This window comes from Macadamia integrifolia, chromosome 4 (genome assembly GCF_013358625.1).
Source record: "Macadamia integrifolia cultivar HAES 741 chromosome 4, SCU_Mint_v3, whole genome shotgun sequence".
Taxonomy (NCBI): Eukaryota; Viridiplantae; Streptophyta; class Magnoliopsida; order Proteales; family Proteaceae; genus Macadamia; species Macadamia integrifolia.
Window position 1 is genome coordinate 29,021,962 of NC_056560.1, and position 28,000 is coordinate 29,049,961.

General features: G+C 38.5%; 1 protein-coding gene and 1 long non-coding RNA gene across 3 annotated transcripts; both read left to right on the forward strand.

Annotated features, from left to right (window-relative positions):
- The first annotated feature begins 2,001 nt into the window (after positions 1-2,001).
- LOC122076857 (probable 1-deoxy-D-xylulose-5-phosphate synthase, chloroplastic) lies at positions 2,002-27,818 on the forward strand. Of its 2 annotated transcripts, XM_042642456.1 has the most exons (12): positions 2,002-2,568; positions 4,200-4,319; positions 4,419-4,583; positions 20,641-20,791; positions 21,096-21,364; positions 22,345-22,624; positions 23,444-23,754; positions 25,931-26,209; positions 26,398-26,682; positions 26,927-27,192; positions 27,303-27,341; positions 27,487-27,818. In XM_042642456.1, the coding sequence occupies exons 1-10, from the start codon at positions 2,398-2,400 to the stop codon at positions 27,074-27,076; spliced, it is 2,181 nt and encodes a 726-aa protein (XP_042498390.1). In that variant the 5' UTR covers positions 2,002-2,397; the 3' UTR covers positions 27,077-27,192; positions 27,303-27,341; positions 27,487-27,818. The 2 variants fall into 2 exon arrangements, with proteins under 2 accessions (XP_042498390.1, XP_042498389.1); XM_042642455.1 differs by having other exon boundaries at positions 27,303-27,818.
- LOC122076858 lies at positions 6,568-9,947 on the forward strand. The gene is made up of 2 exons (XR_006139602.1): positions 6,568-9,229; positions 9,466-9,947. It is a non-coding gene; the product is annotated as an uncharacterized LOC122076858 (long non-coding RNA).
- Positions 27,819-28,000: the final 182 nt, after the last annotated feature.

Here is a 28,000-nt window from a genome sequence, read left to right on the forward strand (position 1 = left end):
TTTATTTATTTTGTTTTTAATTGCGTGGGTTGTTTATTTTCAGTTATTTATTTATTTAATTTTAATTGCGTGGCTTGCGTCTTCAAATTCTTAGATGACGAATGGTTAGGACGTTATTTTAGATACATATGTTTAGGACGGTAATTAGAATTAGATCACAACCATTAATCAGTTCACTTTTGCATTATTAAAAGAAATAAAAAATAAAGTGGCTGTTCTCCCTGTGTTCGACCCGTAGCTACATTGATCCGTACGCTTGCGGTTACATTTTAAATCTCAAACAACTACATAAAATTCCTATTTTTGCTGCTAGTAAGAAACTAATTAAGCTTTCTTACCCTTTGCTTTTGTAATAGGATTTGATTTGATTAAGCTTTGTTTTGTAAGTTGCAATGCTCATTATCTCATGTAGCTAGCCCGTTGGGTGTCCAACCGAACCGATACATTTATACATCTGACTTGAACCGACTCGTTGTAGCCCGATCCTCTTTAATACTATATAAAATTCCTATTTCCACTGCTAGTAAGAAACTAATTAAGCTTTCTTACCCTTTGCTTTGTAATATGATTTGATTTAATTAAGCTTTGTCTTGTAAATTGCAATGCTCATAATCTCTCTTTATCTCTCTCTCCATCTTTTTTTTATTTTTTTAAGAACAACCAGAATCTCATATCATTTATCTTCTTAAAGATTTGTATCCCATATTTTTAGGCCTTCAGCCCACTTGAGAAATTTTTTTTAGGGTAGGCATGTATAAAACCCGTTTAGACTTAAATAGGTCCGTAACCCAGTTAAGGCTGAATTAAGACAAGTTTAAAATAGCCAGAATAAAGCCCGACATTGGCCGACCCGATTATAATTCATAACATGCCCCCCAAAGCTAGCCCATTTACTTAAACTGGCGTTTACTGTGTAAAACTTCCAAGTGGTCAAGCTCGACTAGGCCAGACCAAGATCGGCCTGACCCAGCTAGTTGACACCCCTACCCTCTCGTGCTTCTGATGACAACTATTTTACCAGATTTACCGAATTAGTTCAAATCTCTATAGACTCACTTCCCAACAACACTGCCATCTTGATTCTCCGTTGACCTCCTCTTGTCTTGGCCTTTTGCAAGCATGTTGCCACCCCATAGTCGGTAGAAGTAATAATAAATCTGTTCTTACATGTCAAGTTTTAGTTCATATCGGAATATGTCAGGTGGCAAAATAAGGTATTAAAAATTTGAGATTTCTAAAAAGTCACTTGGGTTATAACAGAGAGTGCATGAATTTATATTAGATAATGTACCATTACATCAGAGAATAAATTCTTAAATAACATTCATAATATAATAAAAATAACATTCTTAATATAATAAAAATAACCACCACATTGTATAAAAATAAGGAGAAAAAAAAAAGTTTTCCTTTACCGGTGGTCGAACAATGAGATGATTTAGATGTGATCCCCTCTCTTTCCCCACTTCTCACCTCTCACACCTCCTTATCGCCCAAGATTACGATGATCATGGTGAAAGCCTTAGGAAACTCCGTCAAAAAAAGAAAAAGTTGAACAACTTATTGTATATTATTGTATGGATCAAAGAATTCTACCAATCTGTCGTAGAAACATCAAACTAACAGGCCAATGAGAGATGTGCAAAAGAATATTCAACTCACTTCAAGGGATAATGCAACATTTTCATACCTTACACAATAAGAATTTATTTCGTGAGACGGATAGAATTATTTTTCCCTTCCTTTTAACAGTGAAAATTTTGTTTTACATTACAACAATTGTTTTTGAACAAGTCATACAAAAGATGATGTGGCTGTAGAGTGTTGGTAACAAATTCGAAAGATGGCTAATTCTCAATGAGGAAAGATGACGTGTAACCATAAGGAAAATATTTTATTTGCTATGTGTTTGGTTGCATTGAGAGAGTCAAAATATGACGGAAAAAAAAAAAAAAAAAAAAATCTCCGACTGTTTATAATCTCACGGTATTTTTTTTGGGTAAGAATTGCGACACAGTTGAGAGACCATAAAAATTCCTACCCGAATCGAGATTTAAATGGAACAAAATTCATTAAAGGAAAGCTAACCGTTCACTTTTGCCATCCTACTTTGTTCTGTTGCTAGTTGGCTACAAATCTGAATTGGAAGCGGCGTAGTAAACTAAAAATTTTGGTGTTTGCTTCTGGGTTTGGTTGATTCTAGTTGATTCCTTGAGGGGTTCTTCGCTGGGCAACGTTTGGGTTGTTCAATTGCCCTTTTGGGACCTTTTGTTACTGCAAATTCAGTGTAGTTTCAGTACTTTTCTGGGTTCATTAGTTACAACCTTTTGGCATTATTGTGTTCAACTGGTGATTTTCGAACACGAGTGGTTTTGCGAGTTGGGTTTCTGGCTAACGATGGGTACGGCTTCTGCTCGTTGCCCATTGGGAATAAGTGCTCCTGAGCATGGAGAGTTGCGGGTTTTACATCCCCAATTGGAGTTCTCGAGGTTTTACAAATCTTCGAAATGGGAAGATCTCAGAGTGAAACTGTACTCAATGTCTGTTTCAACCACTAACTCCTCCAAGGTATGGATATATGTGAATATTTTATTTATTTTTATGGATATTTTGATTGAAGCGGAATTAATATCTGTAATTTGGCTACTCTCTCATAAAAAATTCGTGCTCAGCTACTTATCCTGTAGTGGGATTATTGTAATCTGATTTCAGTGGCTGAATTAGTTTTATTTGGAGATCAATGGACTTGATTTTATTATAAACTTATTTTTCATATTTCAGTAGGTTGAGGTTGTTATTTTCCTAACAACATACAACTTTTTTTTTTTCTTTGGTGTCAAGTCGAATACCTCAATTTGTTCAGCTGAGGAAATTACTTTGTGGCTTTTGATTAAGGATATTTTTATTTGTTTGTGTGGCAAATTAAACTATTTTTTTTAGACGAGAAATTTGATAAGATCTATTCTTCTAAATGAAGAAATTTGGCTCAGCAGTTAAGATGCTGTGTAACTTAAGTACTGCTCCATATTTCCATTGACTCTCTTAAGTGAGCATTTTAGATGAATCGTCATCATCTTGATTTCCACCTCCAGGATTTTAGTGATAGCAACCTTCAAAATATTAATTCTCTTTTTCATTTATTTCATTTTGTGGAAAGAAACTGTCCATTTGTTACTGTACATTTGTCTCTTTTAAGTTCAACTTTAAATGATTTTAAATGTTTTGCAAATAAGTAATTATACAGAAATAGAATACAGAGACGGGGAGTAGAGAGGAAGATATTGATGTGCAATCTAATTGTCGAGTTTATAATATCAGCAATGTAGAGCACCAATAGGTGGAGAGGTGCCACTCAAAAAAAGAGGATTTAGGCCTCAATGAGCAGCATCAGTCACAGGTTATCCAAATCTCTCAGTCAGCCTCATCTCATTTTCTGATACTGGGATGTAATCGGTTTCTGCAAAGTTAATCTCCAATCAAGCTACTAAAAGAAATATCCACATGTTTTAGACAACTTGTTTTAAACTTCTAACATAGTACTGTTGGAATCCAAGAGAGACTTCCTTTAGAATTTCTGTTTGGTAACTGACGAAATGCATAAGCTGGGATTGGCTGTCTCTTTAATTTAGAGATTACTTATGGACACTCAGCAAGAGGTTGAAAAGACATTCTTAAGAAACAGAAATAAAACTGCAAAATTAGTAACCTGTTAACGTGGTAGGGGGCTTGTATTCCATCCATATGTTCAAACTCTGCTCAAAATTAGATAGTGTCCTTTGAATAGATTTTTTTGGGGTGAATTTCTTAGCTGAGATTGCTGAATAAATTATCCTGGAGGATTGAGGAGGCAGTGACAACTTTTGAATGATAATAGTGTCTCAAATACCCTATTAAGACTGTGTTCCCATTCTCATGCATCTCATTGCATGCTCTTTGGCTCCTAGTGCTTTGTTCAGCCAAGCATATTCTTGCTAATTTCAATTGACATGGCCTGCATAGGATTCTGTTGCATGTACTCATGCTTCTTCAGCTATCATTTCTCCCCAAGGTAGACCTGCGAGCAGGTTCTGTACCGCCAAAAGCAGGCTCGTCAAATGATATACCATCAGATAGATTGTCTATTTATTTTCTCTTATTTTTTTTTTAGTAAAATAATACTTTGTTTAATGAAAATTAATATTTTGATTGTTTTGGTGCAGGGAATGGTACCCTGTATCAGTGCTTTACCTGAAGTTGGTGATTTCTTCTGGGAAAAGGCCCCAACACCCATTCTTGATATGGTTGATACCCCAATTCACTTGAAGAACTTGTCTCCCAAGGTCTAAATTATGACATTTTTAATACCATTAAGAGTTTTGAACCATCTAAAGCTGCAATTCTTCTGCTGTTCTGCTTAATTGAGAGGCTGTCTGATGCAGGAACTGAAACAATTAGCTGATGAGATCCGTTCAGAGTTGTCTTTCATGATGTCTAAAACAAGAAAACCTTTTAAAGCCAGTCTAGCAGTAGTGGAGCTGACAGTTGCGATTCACCATGTTTTTCATGCCCCCATGGACAAGATATTGTGGGATGATGGTGAACAGGTAGTAATATATTTTATTAGGGTTCATACTTCTCCAAATCTGGGATAAATTGTTGTTAACACTTTTAAGTGTGATAGCCTCAGAGTCATTACATTATAATGCTTCCAGGTTCCCTCCTGTAAACATGATTTCCACTTGCTTATTGATTTGGACCATTATATAAACAGCTCAGCTTTTCCATTGTAAGTAGCCCAGAAGGCGCATCAATGACATGGCTGCAGACATGTTGTTGTATTTAAAGTAAAAAGAATTTTCAAAATACCTCTTTCAAAAGGTTTTGTTAGGTTTGTCTCCCACAAGTTTTGAACCCAAGACCTCCCCGATGTTGCTTCTAGTAAAGCAAAGTAGTGGGAAATCCTTAGTCCCATATTGGCTATGGAAGAGAGTAGAGTGAAGCTTATATTGTATAATGGGAATTACGAGGGTTGGGTTCCATGAAAGATATGCTAACTATGCTTTCATCTTTAGGGGGTTTAGGGTTTATTTTAACACATTTGAGCACCAAGCCGGGTTTGAGTGTGTGATTTCATTTTGCTGGCTTCCGGACTCAGTTCCAGAAATTTCCTTAAACAAAGTCGGATAGGATTTTTCTGAAGTTGGGGTTTTGTTTGTTAAACATCGACTAGAGCATGTTCTAAGTTGTGGTTTGTCAAGAACTTGCTGACATGCTTTACACTTTGTTCAATGTTGAACGGGGTTTTACCAATGTTGGATGAGCGTTGCCGACGTTGACGATCTTGTGTTGCATGTTGTTTAGAATGCATTGGACGTAGGCAACAACTAGTTTTTGTGTCTTCTCTCTCTCTCTCTCTCTCTCTCTCTCTCTCCAAGTGACACATCTTTTGGGTACTCTTGGATAGGGGTTTCTAAGGGGTATATCTCCTCTATAAATAGAGGAAGTCCAAGACACTTTAGATACGATATTCTTAGTGTCCTACACACACTCTCTCTCTCTGGTTTTGCCTCCTGCTTTTTCTGTTTTGAGAAGTGTTTTTTAGACTCATGTCCTTGGTGATTGAGCACAACCCGTGCAACAACTACTGGAAGGGGTCCTGTTGGGGCTGTTTCATCTTGGAGACTGATTCACATTACCCAGATTGCATTGTAGGGGGTGTCTATAGTATTAATGAGGGTGACCGGTGGCATGGCTTAGCCCCACCATACCCCTAACAACTTCAAGTTTTTTTTGTTGCCATAGACGTGTTCGTGATCATTCATGAAACCTTTCAACATTGCAATAATTTCAGTTGGTAGCCATTTGGTGAAAGATAAGGTTCCTTCTCATAATGTTATTCTTCTATTTACAACAATCCTTAAGACTATAGATTTGTGAGCATAGAATCTTTATTATATGGCCGCTGAAAGTTCTCCATCATCTCTCCTTGTTCCTGTAATGGAGAACTTAAGGATCATTTCAGACTTTAATATATACGAGATGTAAGAAAAAATGATCAAGTTTGGTTAGACCATTAGACCAGCTTGTCGTATCTTTTGCTTTGACTGAAAGCAAACTTGTCAAGGTGTTGCCTAGCCGTTCAGGCGCCTTAGTCACCTAGGCGGTCGCCTTGGTCGTTTTATTGGTTTTGCATTGCTTCTAGGTCCCCTCCAATGCCTTGGGTTGCATAGACGCCATGACAACTGTGGCTAAAAGTATTCCTGTTGAGAGCAATGATCTCTTTCTTAATGCTAAAAGGGAAGTATGGATACAAGCAGATTGCAAAAATATAGTGACATAGTGTGTATTCTTCCTTTGAGTATGCTACTATGCTAACCATAGTTGTCAAGGCAACTCCTAGGTGGCCGGGCACCTTGGACATCTTGGTCTCCTTGTTGGTGTCACGTTGTGTCCAGGCCCCTCCAATGTCTTGGGTCACCTAGATGCTATGAAAACTATGATACTAACTTCACATGGTGATGCCCAACCGCAGGCCATAGGTGATTTTACCTATTGGTCTTATCCTTTTCTTCTTTTCTCCATGTCCTGTTGAGTTTTCTTCCCTGTCATGCACTGTCCCAGCATGCATTCTAGCAATCTAATTTATACTGTGGGCATCCCTAGGTGAGTTCTAACCTTCTTCTTTGTTCTTATTTAATTTCCTAACACTGTTATAACTTCCTTCATATTCTGTCAGTTTTCCTGCACTTGTATGATTGTTATCTCCTGTTGGACAGCAACCTAGTAATGTGAGGCTGGATCAGAAAGGACCTAGCCCCAGGCAGGAACTTAGTGGGATCTTCTTGAACTAAGTTTAATGCTGGTTTGATCTTCAAAACTAGACAGCAATTGATGAATGATTGAGGAGATCAAACGCTTTAATGGATCAGCAAAACTCTCTCAATAACAGTGTTGATTTTAGTGCTTTTCCCAAACAGGGAATAGCGCTAATATTAGTGCCTACGACAGGGACCATTTGGTCCTTGTTATGTTTGTTTGGGTCTTTTTGGCCTTTTCCTTATGTAAGTGGGGGGCTTTATTGTCTTTCCTCTTGACCTAATGTTATATATTCATAAGAGAACCTGAGATTAGATTCATATTGAATCAATCTCAGGTTGCTCTCCATTCTTAAGACTTCCTTTGGTTACTTCATCTTCTTCCTCTCCTCTTTTCTCTGTCTCTTTTCATTCTTGTTTCTGGTTTTCTGGTTTAGCTACAGCTTCTGAGATTGTAACATGGTATCTGAACTGCTGTAGTTAAATTAATTGGGTTCCGAAGACAAGAAATTTGCTGGTTATGATTTAGAGGTTCTTCTTCTTGGTGCGCAGCCACTCATTGCTGCAACTGCTATTATCTAATCCCTAATGGAGTGATTTTTCCTTTGTGAAGATGTACCTTGCATTTACTGTTGGAGTAAGTGGCTGATTGCTTGATGATTTGAAGCCGGCTTCTCTCCTTCTTCTATTTTACTCTACCTATATGATGGCGGTTAGGTTTGAGGCTGCTGTTCTTGAGTGATTGATCTAGTTTATCCTACCTATATGAGTTGTTTGATGCATATATGTGCTTGCTGCTGATAGTGCTTATTGATGCTTATGCTTGCTTGTTGCCGATATATTTTATTGATGCCTACATGTTCAGATCTGAATTGTGGTATGGAAAGTTGGATTGAATGCTAAGTTTCAGATCTGAATTGCATTACTAGCTGTCTGATTGCTTGATGATTTGAAGCCATTTATTGTTGGAGTAAGTGGCTGATTGCTTGATGATTTGAAGCCGGCTTCTCTCCTTCTTCTATTTTACTCTACCTATATGATGGCGGTTAGGTTTGAGGCTGCTGTTCTTGAGTGATTGATCTAGTTTATCCTACCTATATGAGTTGTTTGATGCATATATGTGCTTGCTGCTGATAGTGCTTATTGATGCTTATGCTTGCTTGTTGCCGATATATTTTATTGATGCCTACATGTTCAGATCTGAATTGTGGTATGGAAAGTTGGATTGAATGCTAAGTTTCAGATCTGAATTGCATTACTACCTGTCTGGATACGTTCATACTATTGTTTGCTAGTCACTTTACTTGATTGTCATGGCTGGGATTTTTCCTGTTACTACTTCTGCTATTGCTTCTTCTGCATCGGATAATATCAATGTCCAGATCACCTCTATCGAGCTCAAAGGGGGCCCGAACTATCTTCTTTGGGCTCAGTCTGTTAAGGTGTATTTGTTAGCTAAAGGCAAACTGAGCTATACCACTTCTGAGGCTCCTTTGCCTGGTGATGCTAAGTATGACAATTGGATGAAGGAGATTACCTTGATTCTGATCTGGTTATGGAATAGAGTATGAAACCAGATGTAGTTGCCAATGTTATGTTCCATTCTATAGCCAAGGGAGTATGGGATGATCTGAAGGAAACATACTCCCAAGAGAAGAACATGACACGGATCTATGACATATATGAGAAGCTTTTCCAGTTTCGTCAATCTGACAAATCCCTCTTTCAGTATTACAGTACTTTTAGGGAATGGTGGAAGAGCTAAATGTCTTCCAGCCTCTGACTACTGATATTGAGAAGTTGAAGGCTCAGCGGAATGAGTTCTTCGTTTCCAAATTTTTGGCCGGTCTGAACAGTTATTTGAAGGCGATAAAAGGGCCATCTACTTGCTGGTGATACGTTTCTCACTCTGAATGATGCTTTTTCACGACTACAGCATATCACCTCCTCATCCAAATTTGATCAGCCTTCTAGAGATAATTCTGCATTCTTTGCTAACCGTGGTAGTAGGCGCGGTCACAGAGGAGGACGTGGTCCTATGGGTCGAGGTTTTAGTGGACAGTCCTCGGATCTCACCGGTTGCCAGTGTATTTACTATGGTAAACCTAACCATACTGTAGAGACATGCTGGGCCAAGCATGGCAAGCCAGAGTGGGCAACTCAGTTAGCCAATCATGCAGTGTCCGATGATGGTACTGATATTGTATCTTTGGCGATTACTACACCTATACCTGCTTCATTAGATTCTTGTACTAGTATGCTCGATGACATCAACAAGTTACTCCGGTGCTTGCACTCTCTTGAGGCTTCTTCTAGTACATCCCATGGTGCCTCCACATCTGCTGCTACCCTTGCGCATGCAAGTACATCAACTCTTCTTTCCACTACATCTACCCCCTGGATCATTGATTCAGGTGCTTCCGCTCACATGACTGGTAAGTCATCACTTTTTTAGACCTTCTCATCCAGTACTAGTTCTACATCTGTCATTCTTGCTAATGGTACATCCACCCCTATCCTTGGACATGATACTATTTCTCCTACGTCTTCATTGCACTTATCGTCTGTATTACATGTACCTCAATTTCTGTTAAGTCTTCTGTCTGTGAGTCAATTGACTAGATCTCTCAATTGCTCAGTAACCTTCTTTCCCTCTTATTGTATTTTTCAGGATCTTCACTCGAGGAAGACGATTGGTGGAGGGTGTAAAAATGATGGATTGTATTACCTTAATAGTGGCTGTCCTCCCACTTTTGCTGCCGCTACTGCTGTTGAGGATGTCTCTCCATTCCAATGGCACTGCCGTCTAGGACACTTGGCCTTACCTAGATTACGGCTTTTGTTTCCCAGTTTTCTACATGTTTCTAGATCAAAGTGTGAGGCCTGTGAGTTGGGTAAACACCATCAGGTGTTTTTTCCATCTCATTCAGTGTCTCGTAGTCTGTCGTTTTCTTTAGTTCATTCTGATATATAGGGTCCTTGCAGGGTTAGAAATAGGTTTGGTTTTCGCTATTTTGTTATATTTGTAGATTATCATTCTTGCCTCACATGGCTTTACATGTTAAAGGACCGATCTGTGTTCCAAAAATTCTATAATGAAAAAAAAACTCAGTTTGGCATTCCATTAAGATTTTTTGTTCTGATCATGCTTTAGCATATGCTCAAAATGATATTTCTGACTTTTGTGATACCTATGGCATGATTCATCAGACTAGTTGTGCATATACCCCACAGAAAAATGGGGTTGCAGAGTGCAGGAACTGGCACCTCCTAGAGGCTAGAGGTAGCTCAGGCTATTATGATACATATGCATGTTCCTAAGCATTTTTGGAATGATGCGGTTTTAACTGCATGTCATTTGATTAATCGCATGCCTTCTTCTGTTCTATCGAATAGGTCTCCCTTCTCTATCTTATATCCTACTCTACCTAGTTTTTCTCTTCCTCCCCGAGTTTTTGGGTGTGTGTGCTTTGTTCACAATCTTCACATGCATGTGGATAAGTTGTCTCCACGGGCTACTAAATGTAATTTTTTGGGCTACTCTTGGACCCAAAAAGGATACAAGTGCTATGACCCTGTTACTCACTGGAACTTTGTAAGTGCCGATGTGACCTTTTTTGAAGGTACTTCTTTCTTTTCTTCACAGGTGTCTCAGCCTACTGAGGAGTGGTCATTTACCTCTCCTCCTCCCATTCCATCCCTTATACCGATTCTTGATACCCCTAGTATCAGTGCACTTGTTCCACCTCCTCTACAGGTTTATCGGCGCAGGGCGAGGGTTGGACAGTCTTGCGGTGAGGTTCTTGATCCAGCTACTACACATCCTTCATCACTCCCTTTCTCTGGTGAAGTTCCTCCTTCTGATACATCTGATGACTTACCAATTGCTAGCAGGAAAGGTATACGTTCTTACACTCAAAAATCCTTGGTTGTTTATCCTATTGATAAGTTTATGTCTATCTCTCACCTTCCACCCCTTATTCATGGCCTTGCTCTATCTCTTTCTACTAATCTTGTTCCCCGTACTCATTCTGAGGCTCTCCATATCCCTAGATGGAAGGGTGCCATGGATGTAGAAATGGATGCTCTCTTGAGTCGTGGTACCTAGAGTCTAGTAGATTTACCTCCTGGTAAGGACCTGGTGAAATGTCGCTGGGTATACACTGTTAAATATCACTCTGATTGCTCTGTTGAGCGGTTGAAGGCTTGCCTGGTTGCCAAGGGTTACAATCAGACTTATGGGGTTGATTACTTTGAGACTTTCTCCCCAGTTGCTAGACTTAACTCTGTTCACGTTCTTATCTCTCTTGCTGTCAACTTTGATTGGCCTTTATCTCAGTTGGACATCAAGAATGCCTTCTTGTATGGTGATCTATAGGAGGAAGTTTATATAGAGCAACCTCCTGGGTATGTTGCTTAGGGGGAGAATAAAGGTCGGGTGTGTCACTTACACAAAGTGATCTATGGTCTCAAAAAATCTCCTCGGGCATGGTTTGATAAGTTCAGTGCTACCATAGTCACTTGTGGGTTTTTTCAGTGTTATTCTAATCACTCTGTGTTTGTTTGCCGCAAGGGTGACAAGTTGGTTGTGTTGATAGTGTATGTTGATGATATCATCCTGACTGGTAATGATGAAACACGAATTTCTGAAGTGAAAAGTCACCTCCAGCATCATTTTCAGACAAAGGATCTAGGCCAACTTCATTATTTCCTTGGGATTGAGGTAATCCGAAGCAAGAAAGGGATCAATCTATCCCAAAGGAAGTATGAAGTGGACCTCCTATCTGATACTGGGATGCTCGCATCCAAGCCTGTTGATATCCCTATGGATCATCACCAAAAGTTTGGTGTTGATGATGGTGAACCTCTTCAGGATATACACCAGTATAGAAGTCTAATTGGCAAGCTAATTTACCTTACTGTGACTCGTCCTGATATCTCCTATGCTGTTAGAGTTCTCAATCAGTTCATGCAGTCTCCTCAGAAGGCTCATTGGGACGCTGTTGTTCGTGTTCTCCGCTACCTAAAGAGGGCCCCTGGCAAAGGGCTAGTGTATCGTCCTAATCAGCACATGGATCTTGTTGGCTACTCAAATGCTGATTGGGTTGGCTCTGCTAGTGATCGGAGATCTACCACTGGATATTGTACCTTTGTTGGAGGTAATTTAGTCACATGGCGTAGCATGAAACAGACCACCATTGCCCGATCTAGTGTAGAGGCAGAATACAGAGTTATGGCTCATACTACAGCTGAATTGATGTGGTTGCGTTCGTTACTCTTGGAGTTGGGATTTCCAGTAACTAAACCTATGCAGATGCATTGTGACAACCAAGCTGCTGTGTATATTGCTAGCAATCCGGTCTTCCATGAGAGGACCAAACATATAGAGGTGGACTATCACTTTGTTCGTGATGCTGTTCTAAAGAAGCTGATTGAGACTCTGTTTGTTTCATCAAAGAATCAGTTGGCTGATATGTTCACTAAGTCCTTATTTGCTCCTAGCTTCCGCAGTAGTTGTACCAAGCTGAGCATGGGGGATTTATATACTCCAGCTTAAGGGGGAGTGTTGATTTTAGTGCTATTCCCAAACAGGGAATAGCGCTAATATTAGCGCCAACGACAATGACCATTTGGTCCTTGTTATGTTTATTTGGGTCTTTTTGTCCTTTTCCTTATGTAAGTGGGGGGCTTTATTGTCTTTGCTCTTGACCTAATGTTATATATTCATAAGAGAACCTGAGATTAGATTCATATTGAATCAATCTCAGGTTGCTCTCCATTCTTGAGACTTCCTTTGGTTACTTCATCTTCTTCCTCTCTTCTTCTCTTTTCTCTCTCTTTTCATTCTTGTTTCTGGTTTAGCTACAACTTCTGAGATTGTAACAAACAGAATTGCAGGTACTTGTTTTTTTGGACCTAGCCCCAGGCAGGAACTGCAGTAGCAGGAGCCTCGTGCACTGGGTTGCTGGGAATTAAGGACAAGAACTCGGAGAACGACAAGACCATAAGAGCCAAGAATTTTAAATCCAAGGTTAACTTGATAGAGTGCTGTAAGCGTGAACAATTCAAGAAGAACCTTCATATCAAGAAAGCTACTAAGTTCAAGAAGAAGAAAGGGAATTTTTCGCTTGTGGCAAACCCGTGCACTTCAAACATGATTGCTGACAATTGAAGAACTTCAAAAAGACCAAAGTCAACCTCACTAAAGCAGACCTTTTTGCAGCATTTTTGACTGAGGTAAATTTGGTTGAAAACCTTAAGGAATGGGTTATAGACATTGGTGCTACCAAGCGCATTAACTAACTAATCAACGGTTGGTTCGGGAGACTTAGTATACATGGGAAAGGGTCAAGTCCTCTTGAAGTTAACTTCAAGAAAGACCTTTGAATTTAAATATGTGTTGCATGTGCTGGAGATACTTCAAAACTTGGTGTCAAGAACTCTCCTTGTTAAAGCTGGATTGAAGTTCACAATTGAAGCAGATACAGTTGTTATTACAAAGAATGATGTATTTGTGGGGAAGGGTTACATGTCTGATGGGATTTTTGTAGCAAGTGTCTTTTAAATTATGAATGAATAGTCTAGTGCTTCTTCTGTTTACTTGATTGACTACTTTGATGTGTGGCATGGTAGGTTAGGTCATTGCAATACTTTATATATAAATAAGGTTTAATAGAAGGCAATTGTAAGCCCTCACTAGACAAATGTCCTGCTTGCATTGAGGCTAAGTTTACCTAGTGGCCACACAAGTTGGTAGAAAGACAAAGTGGTTTGTTAGACGTGGTGCATAGTGATCTTGGTGACTTTTAAGTCACTTGAATTAAAGGGCGGTAAAAGATACTTCATCACTTTTATTGAAGCATAAAATGCTTTTATGTCCTATAAGGTTGAGGTTGAAAGTCAATTGGGGAGAAATATTAAGAGATTAAGGACTGACGGAGGAATTGAGTATGGAACACGTCTCTAAAAATTTTGTTAGGAAAATGGGGCCATTCAAGAAGTTATTGTCCCTTATCAACCTGAGTCTAATGGACTGCCTGAAAGGAAGAATGAAACCTTGAAGGAAATGATTAATTTATTACTTGTAAGTTTTGGTTTAACATCGAATTTGTGGGGGAAAGCCATTCTGTTGGCTTGTTATATCCTCAGTAGGATACCTCATTTGAAGACTGGACATGTTACCATTTCAAATATGGCATGATAGGAAAGCCAATTTAAGATATTTGAAAGTTTAGGGTTGTCTAGCAATAGTAGGAATTCTTGAACCTAAAAAGAGGAAGCAAAGACCCAAAACTTGTGATTGTGTAGTCATTGGGTATGTACATCATAGTGCTGCATATAGATTCTTGGTGATCAAATCAATAGAGAACATGTTTAATGTTAACAATATGATAGAATCAAGTGATGCAGAATTCTTTAAAATATCTATTTCCTATTAGGAAAGACCTTTCTAATGTTGATATTTCTAGAGAGAACGAGTCACTTAATGAGAACGAATGTGCAAGACCAAGTGATATTCAATCTAATAATGGAGGTCAATTAAGGAGAAGTAAGAGACAAAGTAAGGAAACAAACTTTGAAAGATGATATGGTTATTTATTTTATAGACAAGGCCACAAGGATCATCTTACTTATCAAGAGGCGGTTACTTCTCTGGATGCTGTATTTTGGAAAGTAGTCAGTAAGAGTGCATTGGACTAGCCAATAACATTGGAGAATTGGTTGATCTTCCACTGGGCACTAAGGTGTTAGACACCAAGTGAATTTTTGGAAAGAAATTGAAACTAGATGGATCACTTGATACATTTAAAGCAAGACTAGCGTCGAAGATTTTAGGCGAAAGAAAAATATAGATTATTGTGATACTTTCTCTCTGGTTGCAAGGATTATTATATAAGAGTATTTATTGCTATTGCATCCATATACAAGCTTGTTATACATCAAATGGATGTAAAGACAACGTTTTTAAATGGAAACTTGGAAGCGAAAATTTATATTAAACAACCAGAAGGTTGTATTGTTCTTAGATGAGAGCATAAGCTATGTAAACTTATGAAGACTCCATATGGCTTAAAGTAAGGACCTAAACATTGGCTTGAAAATTTAGATATTATTTTGATATCTAATGGATTTCTTATAAATGATGGTGATAGGTGTGTGTATATAGCAAGTTCCATGATAATAAAGGTTTGATAATTTGTTTTATGTTGATGACATGTTAATGGGTGCTAGCCATGAGATAGTGAAATCAGTTAAAACCTACTCAAGTTGAGATAGGGAATAATCATGTTGAATTTTGATACAAAGGACATGGGAGAAGCTGATGTGATTCTAGGGATCAAGATCACCAGAAATGAAAAATAACATTATATTATCTCTGCCTCACCATGTAGAGAACATGCTTAAAAACTATGGTTACTATGATTACCCATCGGTAAAGACACTTTTAGTTGTTGGAGGCCGCTTGCAAAGACATGTGGGTGAAATGATCCCCCAAAGGAGCTTTATTGTTGTTTCTGTTTCTCATTTGATGAACTGCATTAGGTCAAACATTGCTTTAGTAGTTGGAATATTAAGCCAACCTACCATAATTCAAGCATAGAATGGTATTATGAACTAAATTGTTTGCCTTATAGTGGTTGTTTTTTTCCTGTGCTTGAAGGATATTATGATAGCAATTGGATTTCCGGTAAAAAGGAATCATTGGCTACTAGTGGCTATGTGTTCACACTAGGTGGTAGGCAATTTCATAGAAATCGGTTAAACAAACTAGTGATACAAGTTCCACCATGGAGGCAGAATTTGTGCTTTAGAGAAATCCGTTATTGAAGTAGAATGACTAAGGAATTTGATGGCAGATATTTTATTATGGCCTAAACCGGTGCCTCCTATGTCACTTCATTGTGATAGTCAAGCTGCTATCGCAAAGGAAAATAACAAAGTATATAATGGAAAAAGAAGGCATATACTCCTTAGACATAACCTTGTGAGTAATGTTTTAAGCATCCTACCTTGTCCGCCGATACTAACCAAAATGTATTGTATCTTTAAGGTACTGATATGATACATAAATTTTTTGGAATTAGTACATGTAAGAAACCTCATCTTTTATATATAATCAATTGAATGCATTTGTATTGTTGTACTTTGCTCGCCTTTTTATACATGATATACTTTACATATTACTTATTTATAATGTTTTTATGCTTAAAAACTGTATCTTAGATATATCCTAAACATTTCCAAACATTCCTTGGTCATTTTTACATATATCTTTAGCGCTTCTTGTGTCCTTCAAATACAATATGTCTCTTAAAATCACCCTTCTGATACAGTACCCGATACCGATACTTTATAATGTAAGACTAGATCACAAGGACCTAATCCCAGGTAGAATCTGAAATTCTGGATGAATAGAGAAGATGTCTATTACTCACAAACCACAACTCAGATAGAGGTGAATTTTGGATCATATGGAGATCCTATATGAGGGAACAAACCATAAAAAAAGAGCAAATTCTGTTAGCTAGATTGAGATATCTGCTAGTTGCAAGAAAAATGAAACTTTTGGTGATTCTTCAAGAACTAGGGCTGGAAGCGATGGATGATCATCAAATTTGGATCAAGTGGTCCTCTTAAGTTCTTGAACAACCTTCAAAATCCTGCAACGATTAGAGATCTGGTCTGGAAGTTATGCACTCGAACATTCTTCTCGGGAAAACCTTATAACTGAAAATCGATAGGCTGTGTGTGCGTGTTTCTTCTGATCAACAATCTTAGAGGGCTTCAAGTCTTCAAACAACTCTCAAAACACTCTCACGAAGGCTAAACAGAAAGTAAGAAAGAAGAAAAGAGAATTCGATGGAGGGTTGAGAAGGGGGGAAGAATGTTAGGTTTTGGGCTTCTCACCTAGGACATCTCACCCAATTGCATCCCATAACAAAACAACATATAGCCATCTCAAAAAAACTTCGGTCAATCTCCTCAAATTAGTTACAAAGCTCTCTTTAAATAGGCTAGTCAGAGCCTTACAATTTAGAAACAAAATAAAAAAAATAAACTAACATAAAATAGAAACTAATGACTTTTAGTAACTAACTACTGACTTGTACTCTACGAAACTAACATAAGACAGTAAAGGACTCTTCTAGAATACTAAAACTGACTTTTGCTGCTTGTTGACACAAAAAGGAAACAAAATAAAGGCCAAATTATTGTTCATATGTACTGTTCACGTGAACAGTAAATGGTGGTTTTGGATGGCTTAATGGGCCAACATTGGGGCTGGCGGGTTTGGTTTAATGGAACCTGCAGCCTTTTCTTTTGCAGGCTCGATCTACAAGACTTTAACCTTTGCTTGAGAGGTATATATGAGTGAAGGAATAATAGCTATCAATTTTGTAAGTTCAGAAACAAATTTGGCAGATTGCCTTCACAAAAAAGTACTAGAGTTATTTATGAAACATCTAAATGAATGAGCTTAGGGCCCACGGACACTCAACCTATGTGATATGAGATCCTTGGAATTATATTCAAAAGGTAAAAAGCGAAGTCACTGGATGATTTGTTTAGTACTACCATGATTTGTTCATTTTAGTTAGATGGCAAGGTAGTACTCATCACAGTATGAAATCCTAATTCAGTAAAATGCTTGTGAAATGTGGGGTGTGTGTTGGCTACACTATGGGTTGACCTAGGTGGATGTAGTGAGTGAGGCCACTTTTGATAAAATTTTTATCTATGAATTCTTTAAATATTCATGATACTGAGATAGGCTAGGCTAAAATGTCCATATTATCAAAAGCATAATCCCAGGTCTCTGCGAGACCTCGACTAAAATCTCATTTTTTTTGGCTCTGCGAGACCTCGACTAAAATCTCATTTTTTTTGGCTTTGGCGAGTTGAGACTTGAGACCATAGGCGATATTAGGAAACAACAATATCTCATTCGAAATCTTGGTTTCTTGTTGAGATTCGGTTCATTTCTCGGTTTTGACTCAACTCGATCGAGTCACATGATGTTTTAAAACCAATTTTGATGAGATTTCTCGCTAGATCTCACCTGTCTTGCCCTACTGTGTACAAAATCCCGTAAGACTTGGTGTTTTGGTGCTTCTTCTTTCCCAATCTCACCTCCACAGTAGAGATTATCAGCTTTAACACTTGGAGATTGAAAATTTACACTTTTTGATGTCTTTTAATTCCTTATGCTTATTAAGTTGTTTTACACTTTTACTTGAATTATATTTGTTCTAAAAGTATCAGATATCGTTTGAAATAGCCTAAGGTAGACCTACGCCATAGACTACCAACTTAGGGTCTGAAGTCAAAGTACCATTTTGGGACTGATTTTTAAAAATCTAATGTTTCCATTGTGTTTAGATGGCCTAAAATAGGCTAGATGACAGTTTCAGGGGCGATCCCAGAGTTTTCGTGAATTGTCCTATCCAAAACTCTGTTTTTGGCCTGGGCGAAGCCATGGTGAAACTGAGACCTCGAACATTAATCAAAAGGGACATACATAGGGTCGGATAATAAGATGTGGAAGTTAATTTAGTTGGCTACACCAATGAGGAAAGGTTCATGAAGACTAACTTCACCGTTTTTGTTGTGTAGCTTATTAGACCTACTGTAGATTCAGTATAAAAGACATCTGCAACGAGGCATCCTATTATTCTAATGTGCTCAATTACTCTATTTTGGTTTATGGGCATTTTGTAACTTATGGAGAACTATTGTTTTTAAAGTAAAGGAAGTTTCAAAATACCTCTTTCAAAAGGTTTTGTTTGCTTTGTCTCCCACAAGTTTTGAGCCCAAGGTCTCCTAGATGTTGCTTCTAGTAAAGCAAAATAGTGGGAAATCTTTAGTCCCAATTGTTTATGGGAGAGAGTGGAGTTAATATTATGTTGTGTAATGGGAACTACTAGGGTAGGGTTCCATCAAAGAAATGCTTACTATGATCTCGTCTCCAAGGGGTTCAGGGTTTATTTTCACACATGCGCACACACTTGCTGGGTCGGGCTAGGTTGTGGCATGGGGAGCCAAGGCATTTGTGTGTGTGATTTTGTTTTTTCTAGCAGCCAACTCAATTTCGGAAATTTCCTTCTCCTTCCTCAGATAAGATTTGTATGATGCTAATTTTTTTTTTACCGATATTGGTTTGTGCTTGTTGAACGTCGACTAAAGCATGTTCTAATTCGGGGTTTGTCAGGAACTTGCCAGCATGTTTTACACTTTGTCTGACGTTGAATGAGGTATTACAAATGTTGGCTGAGCCTCACCGACTCGTCGCCAACATTTGCAATCTTGTTTGGCACATTGTCCAGAATGCATTGGACGTCAACAACATCTAGTTTATTGGTGTCTTCTCTCTCCGAGAGAGGCATATTTTAGGCCTTCTTGAGGTGTTTCCAAGGGGTTTCTCTCCTCTATAAATAGAGGATGTGCAGGACACTTTGGATATGATATTATAAGTGTCCTACGCTCTCCTACGCTCTCTCTCTCTTACATACTCTCAAACTCTTTTTGGTTTTGCTTCCTGCTTTTACTATTTTGAGAGGTGTTTGTAGACTCTTGTCCTTGTTGATTGAGCTCAACCTGAGTTTGTCACGACGTGGCCCAGTAAGTAAGTGCAACAACTACTTGAAGGGCCTATTGGGGCTACTTCCTCTTGGAGGCTGATCACACTACCTGGATTCATGGTTTAAAGTATCAGTACGTATCGTACCGTATCGGTATCAGCCCTTACCAATATGATACTACTGATAGGCTACATTAAAATTTTAAAATCTTTTTTTATCGATATGTATCGTACGATACTTACTGATACACATTGATACACACTGATATGCACCAATACTCTATGAAAAATTAAAAATTGAGGTGAAATGTATATATGGTCGATACATACCGATACGGTGCGCTACAGTCATATAATAGCCAATGTGGGTCATTTAAAAAAAAAACATGATTTTTTGAGAGGTTTTTTTTTTCCAAAGTTTCTGCCAGCCATTTTTCTCTCTAACTAAAGTGGAAATCAAGGTTGGGAGCAAGGATTTTACATTTATGGGACAACTACAAACCTTGGATTCTTATTGCGATACTCTCAGTTTAGTATTTATGCATAATACATGTTATACATAGCTTTTTTTAACAATTTTTTTATGCGAAAGTATATAAAAAAGTGTTTTCTATCCATTTATGTGCGTATCGCGTATATCTGGTATGATACGATACCCTCCGATACGTATCTTAATTTTGGCCGACCGATACGGATACTTTAATCCTTGCCCAGATTGCACCATAGGGGTGTTTACAATCTTAAGGAGAGTGACCGGTGGCACAACTCGCCCTACTTATCTCCTAACAACTTCAAGTTTATTTGTTGCAATAGACGTATTCGTGATCATTCGCGAAACCTTTCAACATTTCAGTGATTTTCAGTTCGCAGCCATTTGGTGAAAGATAAATCTATCTCTCATATTCTTCTATTTACAACATGTGTTGATCAATGCACCTCTGTCTTCACCAATTTCTATGCTTAGCTAACTATTGAAAGCTAGTCGATTAACTGGAGAACTGGGGAGCTATGAAAATTTTGAGGCCACATGCAATCCGAAAGCAGTGACCAGCTGGTTGTGCTCTCAGGATGGGTTGCCTTGTAGATTACATGTAGGTTAAAGATGCAGGTGTATCTTAACATAATATTTCCATGGCAATCATAGTTTTCTTTTCTTTTTAATGTTTTATTACTACTTCGTGGGCTTGATATTCTTGTCATTTATGTTATTTTTCTTAGATAAAAGTTGGTTTATGTTACTAAGTTCCCTGTGTTACAATTTTGCAGTCTTATGCACATAAGATTCTCACGGGAAGGCGGTCCCTTATGCACACGGTGAGACAGAAGAATGGTCTTTCAGCATTTACATCTCGCTCTGAGAGTGAATATGACCCATTTGGTGCTGGACATGGATGCAACAGTGTTTCTGCTGGACTGGGTATGTTTTCCTTCTCCTTTCCCACTTTTAGGTGTGCGAAGAACTGCAACTGTTCATAAAATGTGCAAAATGGAACTCATAAAAATTTTTTTTTTTGGCATCCATTTTATGCTAATGGTTGTTTTATATTTTGTATTTGTTTGCATAATTTATTACTTTTCTAAATTGCATGTCCTTTATGTGAACCAGTCTTTACATTTATTTATTGTACTATTTGTCTGAACTGACACATTGTGGTTGCTTTTCCTATTATTCAATCAAACCCAAAGTTTACAAACTAGGCAGTGGTTTACTTTTGTTTCAGGAATGGCTGTTGCACGAGATATTAAAAGGAAACGAGATCGTATAGTGACCGTGATCACCAATCAGACTATTATGGCCGGTCAGATATATGAGGCAATGAGCAATGCTGGGTATCTGGATTCCAACATGGTTGTGATCCTAAATGATAGCCAACACTCTTTACACCCAAAGCTAGAGGAGGGCCCCAAGACAGCAATAAATGCTTTGTCTAGCACTCTAAGCAAGCTTCAGTCCAGTAAATCCTTCCGGAAATTGAGAGAAGCTGCTAAGGTATGTTCCATGGTTTTCTTTCTACATAGGTGTGTTGTATAATATGGCCTTTTGCCAAGAAAAAAGAAATAAGCAATTGGTGCGAAGCTTAATGATAAGTTGGCCCTAAAAGGCCAAATTATGATGGTGGTATGGTGTCTCTAGGATAATTAGAACAGAGGTGGAATTTCTTAGTAACCAGAACCATGCAGATGGGTAACACTCTCTATGAAAGCTGCTATCGCAATGCATTTAGTGCAGAAATCTACCCTTAAATGGCACTTCCACATATCAAGAAGTCTAACTTAAGGAGTTCAATTCATATGGTAAGCAGAAGTCCAGCCTCAGTGCCTTTTTTTTTTGGTGATCAGCCTTACTGCATGTTGAAGACACTTGTACATGCTCCCCTCTCTCCTTCTCTCTCTGCCCTACAAAAATGAGTTTTATTTTTTATTTTTTTGCCTTCTTATTTCTCATAGCCTTAGCAAGATCTCTGGATAAGCTGTCCCCCCTTCCACTACCCCCTCCGCCCCCCTCTCCCCCCACCCCGCCCAAAAAAAAAATCTTGCTTACTGCTCATTATGGTTATGATTACTGTTAATATAACAATAGCTGAAGGATCAACGATCTTTTTGTAAACTGCTTGCTTTTTCTGGTCCTGATGAAAGCTCAAAGTTATCAGTTCCAGATCATTAGATTATCTAATTGAGATGAATTCACAGTAATTTATGCTCCATGGAGTGGACATGTGGATCAACATACTTCTGCCTCTGTACTGTTGGTGCTTGAATTATGTTCTTGTTTTCTTTGGTGAATATATTCTGATTGATTGTGTGCCCTTACCCTGATCAATTCTGTCTTTTGTGCTGATCCCATGAACTATTTGTTTTTGTTTTTGTTTTTGTTTTGTTTTGTTTTGGTTTTTTATTTTTTATTTTATATTTTTTTATATATATTTTTTATTAATATTATCTTCACATTGGTGCAACCTTTTCTTTCAGGGGGTTACTAAGAGAATTGGAAGTGGTATGCATGAATTAGCAGCCAAAGTTGATGAATATGCACGGGGTATGGTGGGTCCGCTAGGATCAACTCTCTTTGAAGAACTTGGGTTGTATTATATAGGCCCAGTTGACGGCCACAATATGGAAGATTTAATTTCAGTTCTTCAGGATGTTGCTTCTCTGGATTCAACAGGACCTGTGTTGGTTCATGTAATAACGGAGGAATATCAAGGGTCAGAAGATGACCAGATGAGCGAAGTGGCTGTCAAACATCAAGGTCCTCACAGATTTTCCTTCAATCACTTCTCTATAACTTTTCACAGATACTGGGAACATAAGTTTACAGGGACTACTTTTGGTTTAATGTGGAATTGAATTGTTTTTATTGATGGCTATTGTGTTTTAACTTATTTCTCTTTAACATTAATCTCATTTTAGAGAGGAGTATCCATATCAGGGGGTGGGGTGGTGTGGGGGGGGGGTTTATGGTGTTAATGGTAAAAGTTACCCCCTCACCTTTTCAATCTCTCTTCTCATACATCACAAATGCTGGGTCGGATCTGCCATTCAATAATTGTTCTAACTAGGACTCTAGTTCAATCACAATGCATGATGCAGAGATTACCACAGTGGGCCTGTCAGAGTTTTGCTATAAAGAAAAAGTATCAAGGGTGATTTGGTAAATACACCTCTGCAGATCACTACAGGTTCCTCAGGTGTGTTTTTATGGGGACACTTTAAAGATGTCCTTTCTGATGGTCGGCTCTGCAGTGTTATGCCTGTGAACTGCACTACAGAGGATCTGGTCTCCCCAACTAGATCTTAGGTTGATGATCTAAAGAAGCAAATTGTGATTGGCCAAATAAAACCTTAGATCAAATGGTTATTATGATCTGAGGGGGTCAAGTTTCACCCCAGAGCTCCTTGGTGATGCATGTCAAATGGTGGGTTCATGTAGCATCTCTATCCTTGCCACTGCCTTGAACAGAATGGCTTCCTCCTTTCCTGGCTTGAAACTTTTTTTCTTAGTTTTTATTTCCCTTTGCAAACTCTTTGATTTTCATTTTGTTTCACCTTTTTTCCTGTAATAAAACAGGTCAATTGAATGTGGATTCATTACCCTCTTATCCAAAGCTGACGGGCAGTAGTCTCTCCTGGACATATAGTGATTTCTTTGTGGAAGCTTTGGTTGCGGAGGCAGAGAAGGACAGCAACATTGTGACTGTTCATGCAGGTATGGGAATGGATCCATCACTCCAACCATTCAAGGAAAGATTCCCCGACAAATTTTTTGACGTAGGGATGGCTGAGCAACATGCAGTCACCTTTTCTGCTGGTTTGTCATGTGGGGGATTGAAGCCATTCTGTATAATTCCCTCCGCTTTTCTACAGAGGGCTTTTGATCAGGTTCTCTTTCTCTCTCTCTCTCTAACATTGTAGAATTCAAGAATGGTTTTGAGGGATGGAAAGAAGCAAAATTTGCTACAGAAAACAAAAAAAGAGGGAGAAAAAAAATAAAAGTCCTAGTTTATGAAGCCTGGTTATGTCGACAGGAAAAAAGAAAAGAAAAAAAGAATAAAAAGAAAAGGCTGAAAAGGAAACAGAAAACAGAGGATGTAACATGCACAAGACATTTAGAAAGGAGGAAGCTGACTATTTTTCCTTGAAAATTGGACTTGATTTGGAATTGGGCCTTAAAATTTTGCACCAGTTTTCTTTATTTGGATCCACGAATTGTTGTCTATAATTTGCAACTTCTAATAACTGTGATGATCTTTGTTTCTTGTTCCTACCCAGCTGGTATTTTCTTAATGACTACCATAACTGTGGTGATAAACTGGTGATCAGGGTTGTTAATGCCTAGGCTTTAGAACCTATGATGCACTGAGTCTACTAGCTGATGCCTAGGTGATGATGGGTTGGCAACAAAAACAAAATGATTTTTTTTTCTTGTTAATTAAGGTGATAGTGCACATATTGGCAGCAATAGATAAAACATCTAATATAAGACATCGCACATGGCATTCACAAAAGCAAAGGAGTGCTAGTGTATTGAAGTATTGAATGCCAAAAGAAAGAGTGAACAATTTGTTTACAAAACCTAATCTAACAAACCAGGACCCGTAGAGAAGAAGAAAAGAATAGAAGAGAAGAGTACAGGACTCATGGTTAGAATTGTTGTCCTAACCTTGAAGAATGCATGCTCTTCAATGACAATTACAAGAACACCGTTACTTGCTGTATTACTTATATAATAAACCAAATGTAAAGAAATAAAAGAGGCCCACTAACGTTACCTAGATTTACTGTAAACATCACCATAAATTATAAATGTCACCATGACTACTAAACTTCACCACATCTACTAAACAACACCATAACTTTATTATATTGAAGCGATTGATATCACAACCACTTATCCGAAAAGCTCGAGCTTTTAAGGGCTACAAAAAATTTATATCAACACACATCAGCACCCCGTCGCAGGTGCAGGCTCTCATGCACAGAGACACAGACACACAGCTATGCACGTGATCATCACATGGCAAAAAACATAGGGGGACAACAACACATAACACAAGCCCTTGCACTTACCAGGGACCGAATGAGTTGTTATGTAAGTGCTACAACCCCCCTCCCATGGCTCTGCACCTGGCACAAACTGTAGGGGCACAATAACGCATAACACAATCCCCTCAGTTACCAGGGATCGAACACCCGACCTCCTGGTTCTGATACCAAGTTACAAATTGTAGGGGCACAACAACACAACACAAACTCCTCTCACTTATCAGGGATTGAACACCCGACCTCCTGGCTCTGATACCAAGTTACAACCTCTTGTCCCAAAAGCTCGAGCTGTTAAGTAATGGTTACAACAATTTATATCAACACACATCAACAAATTTAATGTTTTTACAACATTGCGCTCAACATAGAAAATGATTCAAAGCTTTATCACTGTAACAGAATTTAGAGTCCCAAAAGGTGAAATGTTGTCAACTAGTCACAGTTAGTGACTCAAGTTATCAACTTGTTGCACTACGTGAACGACTTGATGGAAGCACCCAACTTCTGCTTCAAAAAGTCGATCCATCCCACAAGATGACACCCTGGTAACATTGAGCGGGATACAGAAAATTAAGAACTAGAAAGAAATTATAGAAAATAGTGGGTGAGCCTTGGTGCAACAGTAGAGTTGCGCTATTGCAACCTGTTTGTTGCGGGTTCAAAACTTGGAAACAGACTCTCCTGTAAAGCAGGGCTTAACCATTCCCAGGCCCTGCAGTAATGGGAGCCTTGTGCACTGGGACCCACCTAAAGAAATTATAGAATATACATGCTGTATTACTAGATTGTGAGGTAAATCACTGGAAAAGAAAATGTCAAAGCTTAGTTCACATGTTTGCTGAAGCACTGGAAAGAGGTCCAAGAGGCCAGTGAGGCAGTGACACAGATGGCTGTTTACTTTTGACTCTTTTTTACTTTTTAGCTACACTATTGGTTCTCTGTCTCACATAATTGATGCATGTCTCTTTTATTCATCATTCAGTGGCATTTTTTATTTTCTGGGCTTCCTTAGGTTGTACATGACGTGGATCGCCAAAGAATACCTGTGCGGTTTGTGATCACTAGTGCAGGACTGGTGGGGTCTGATGGCCCCTTGCACTGCGGAGGATTTGACATAACAATCATGTCACTCTTGCCAAACATGATAGTTATGGCACCATCTGATGAGAATGAGCTTGTTCACATGGTGGCCACTGCAGCTCAGATTGATGACAGGCCTGTTTGCTTCCGGTATCCAAGAGGTGCTATTGTTGGACTGAACAGTTCTGTTTGCGAAGGAGTAGCCCTTGAGGTAATTCCCTGGTACTCTTATCTCCTGCTCATATTAACATTTACCATCTACTATTAAAGAAGTTATATATATATATATATATATTGATGTAATGCATGACCATTAGTGCTCTGTTTTGAGTTTGTGGGGTTCGTCTGGCTCTTCACGCCCATAATTTCTCTTGTTTAACTGGTTTTATTATGGAGCAGATCGGGAAAGGGAGAGTTCTTGCCCAGGGTAAAGATGTTGCGTTGCTTGGTTATGGTGCTATGGTTCAGAACTGCCTCAAAGCACACTCTCTTCTTTCCAGCCTTGGCATCAAAGTGACTGTTGCTGATGCAAGGTTCTGCAAGCCACTTGACATCAACCTTGTTAGGCAGCTTTGTGAAAATCATGCCATTTTGATCACAGTTGAGGAAGGCTCTGTTGGAGGATTTGGGTCCCATGTTGCGCAATTCATAGCTCTTGAAGGACAGCTTGATGGAAGAGTTAAAGTACTATTTTTTTCCTTGTCTTTTCGATTTATTCATTTTCCTATGGAGTTATTCTTCCAAATGCTGGACCTTATAAAATTTGTTACAAGTATGGAGTCTTGGATGCTTGAATTTCTTCTTGTTGGATGGAATGTCATGTCATAATTAATAAATTACTAAAATGCACATTTGCAGATATGTTATATAAATTTAGTCTGTCTGTTCAGATTTTGGTCACATTCTGATCTTTCTCTAACATTTCCAGTGGCGTCCGATTATTCTCCCGGATAATTACATAGAACATGGAACTCCGAAGGAACAACTTTCTCTTGCAGGCCTAACTGGCCATCACATTGCAGCCACTGCATTGAGCTTGCTAGGTCGCACACGTGATGCCCTGTTGTTGATGCGCTAGAAAGGGATACAGAGCTCTTTGCCAAGTTTTGTTGAACAATGAGAAGATAATGCTATAGGTGAGCGTCCACCTTAAGGAGGCCCTCGGATTCCCTTGTTCCTTCTGACAACATTCAGGTTAATATCGTACACTGAACTTTCATTTGTATATGTTATATTGATTTATAATGGTGGGCAAGCCTGTGGCGCAACGGTTAACTTGCACTATTGCAACATGTTGATCATAGGTTCGGAACTTGGAAACAGCCTCTCCTGCAAAGCAAGGGGTAAGGTTGCGTGCATTTTTTGCCTCCCAGACCTGCAGTAGCAGGAGCCTCGTGCACTGGGTTGCTCTTTTTTTTTAGATATATTGACCTGTAATATATCTCTGGCTTAACTTTTGGCGAAATTTATGTTGTTATTAATTCCCAGAAGGTGGAAATCTGTTTGTAGAAGGAAAAGAAAAGGCAAAATTTGTTACTATCTTGACCCCAGTACTTCAGACAGTGATATCAAATTGATTTCTGCTGATAACAGTTTAGGGTGGGGAAGAGAATCACTACACCAAACAAGAGGAGATCACCAGAACTGTCCTAATATTACGGACTCTGGAATATGTATATGCTAGGAATAATACTGAACATATATTATGGTCTGAACTTCCAATATTTGAACCATCATTAGTGTTTGGATCATATGCTTATGCCATTGAAACCAAGAATGAGCCTAATGAATGATATTGGCTCCTGTGCCCTTCATGTACAGCTTTATTCTCAATTATCAACTACATTGCTCTAAAAATAATTGCAGCCCCTTGAATATACTTATTTTTCTTAAGGCTGCATTTGTTTCTAGATGAAATCACATGAAAGAAAAATTTTCAGGTAAACTCGATGAGAAAATAATAGAATTTTAATTAAAAATTTTCCTTACATGGTTTTCTCCT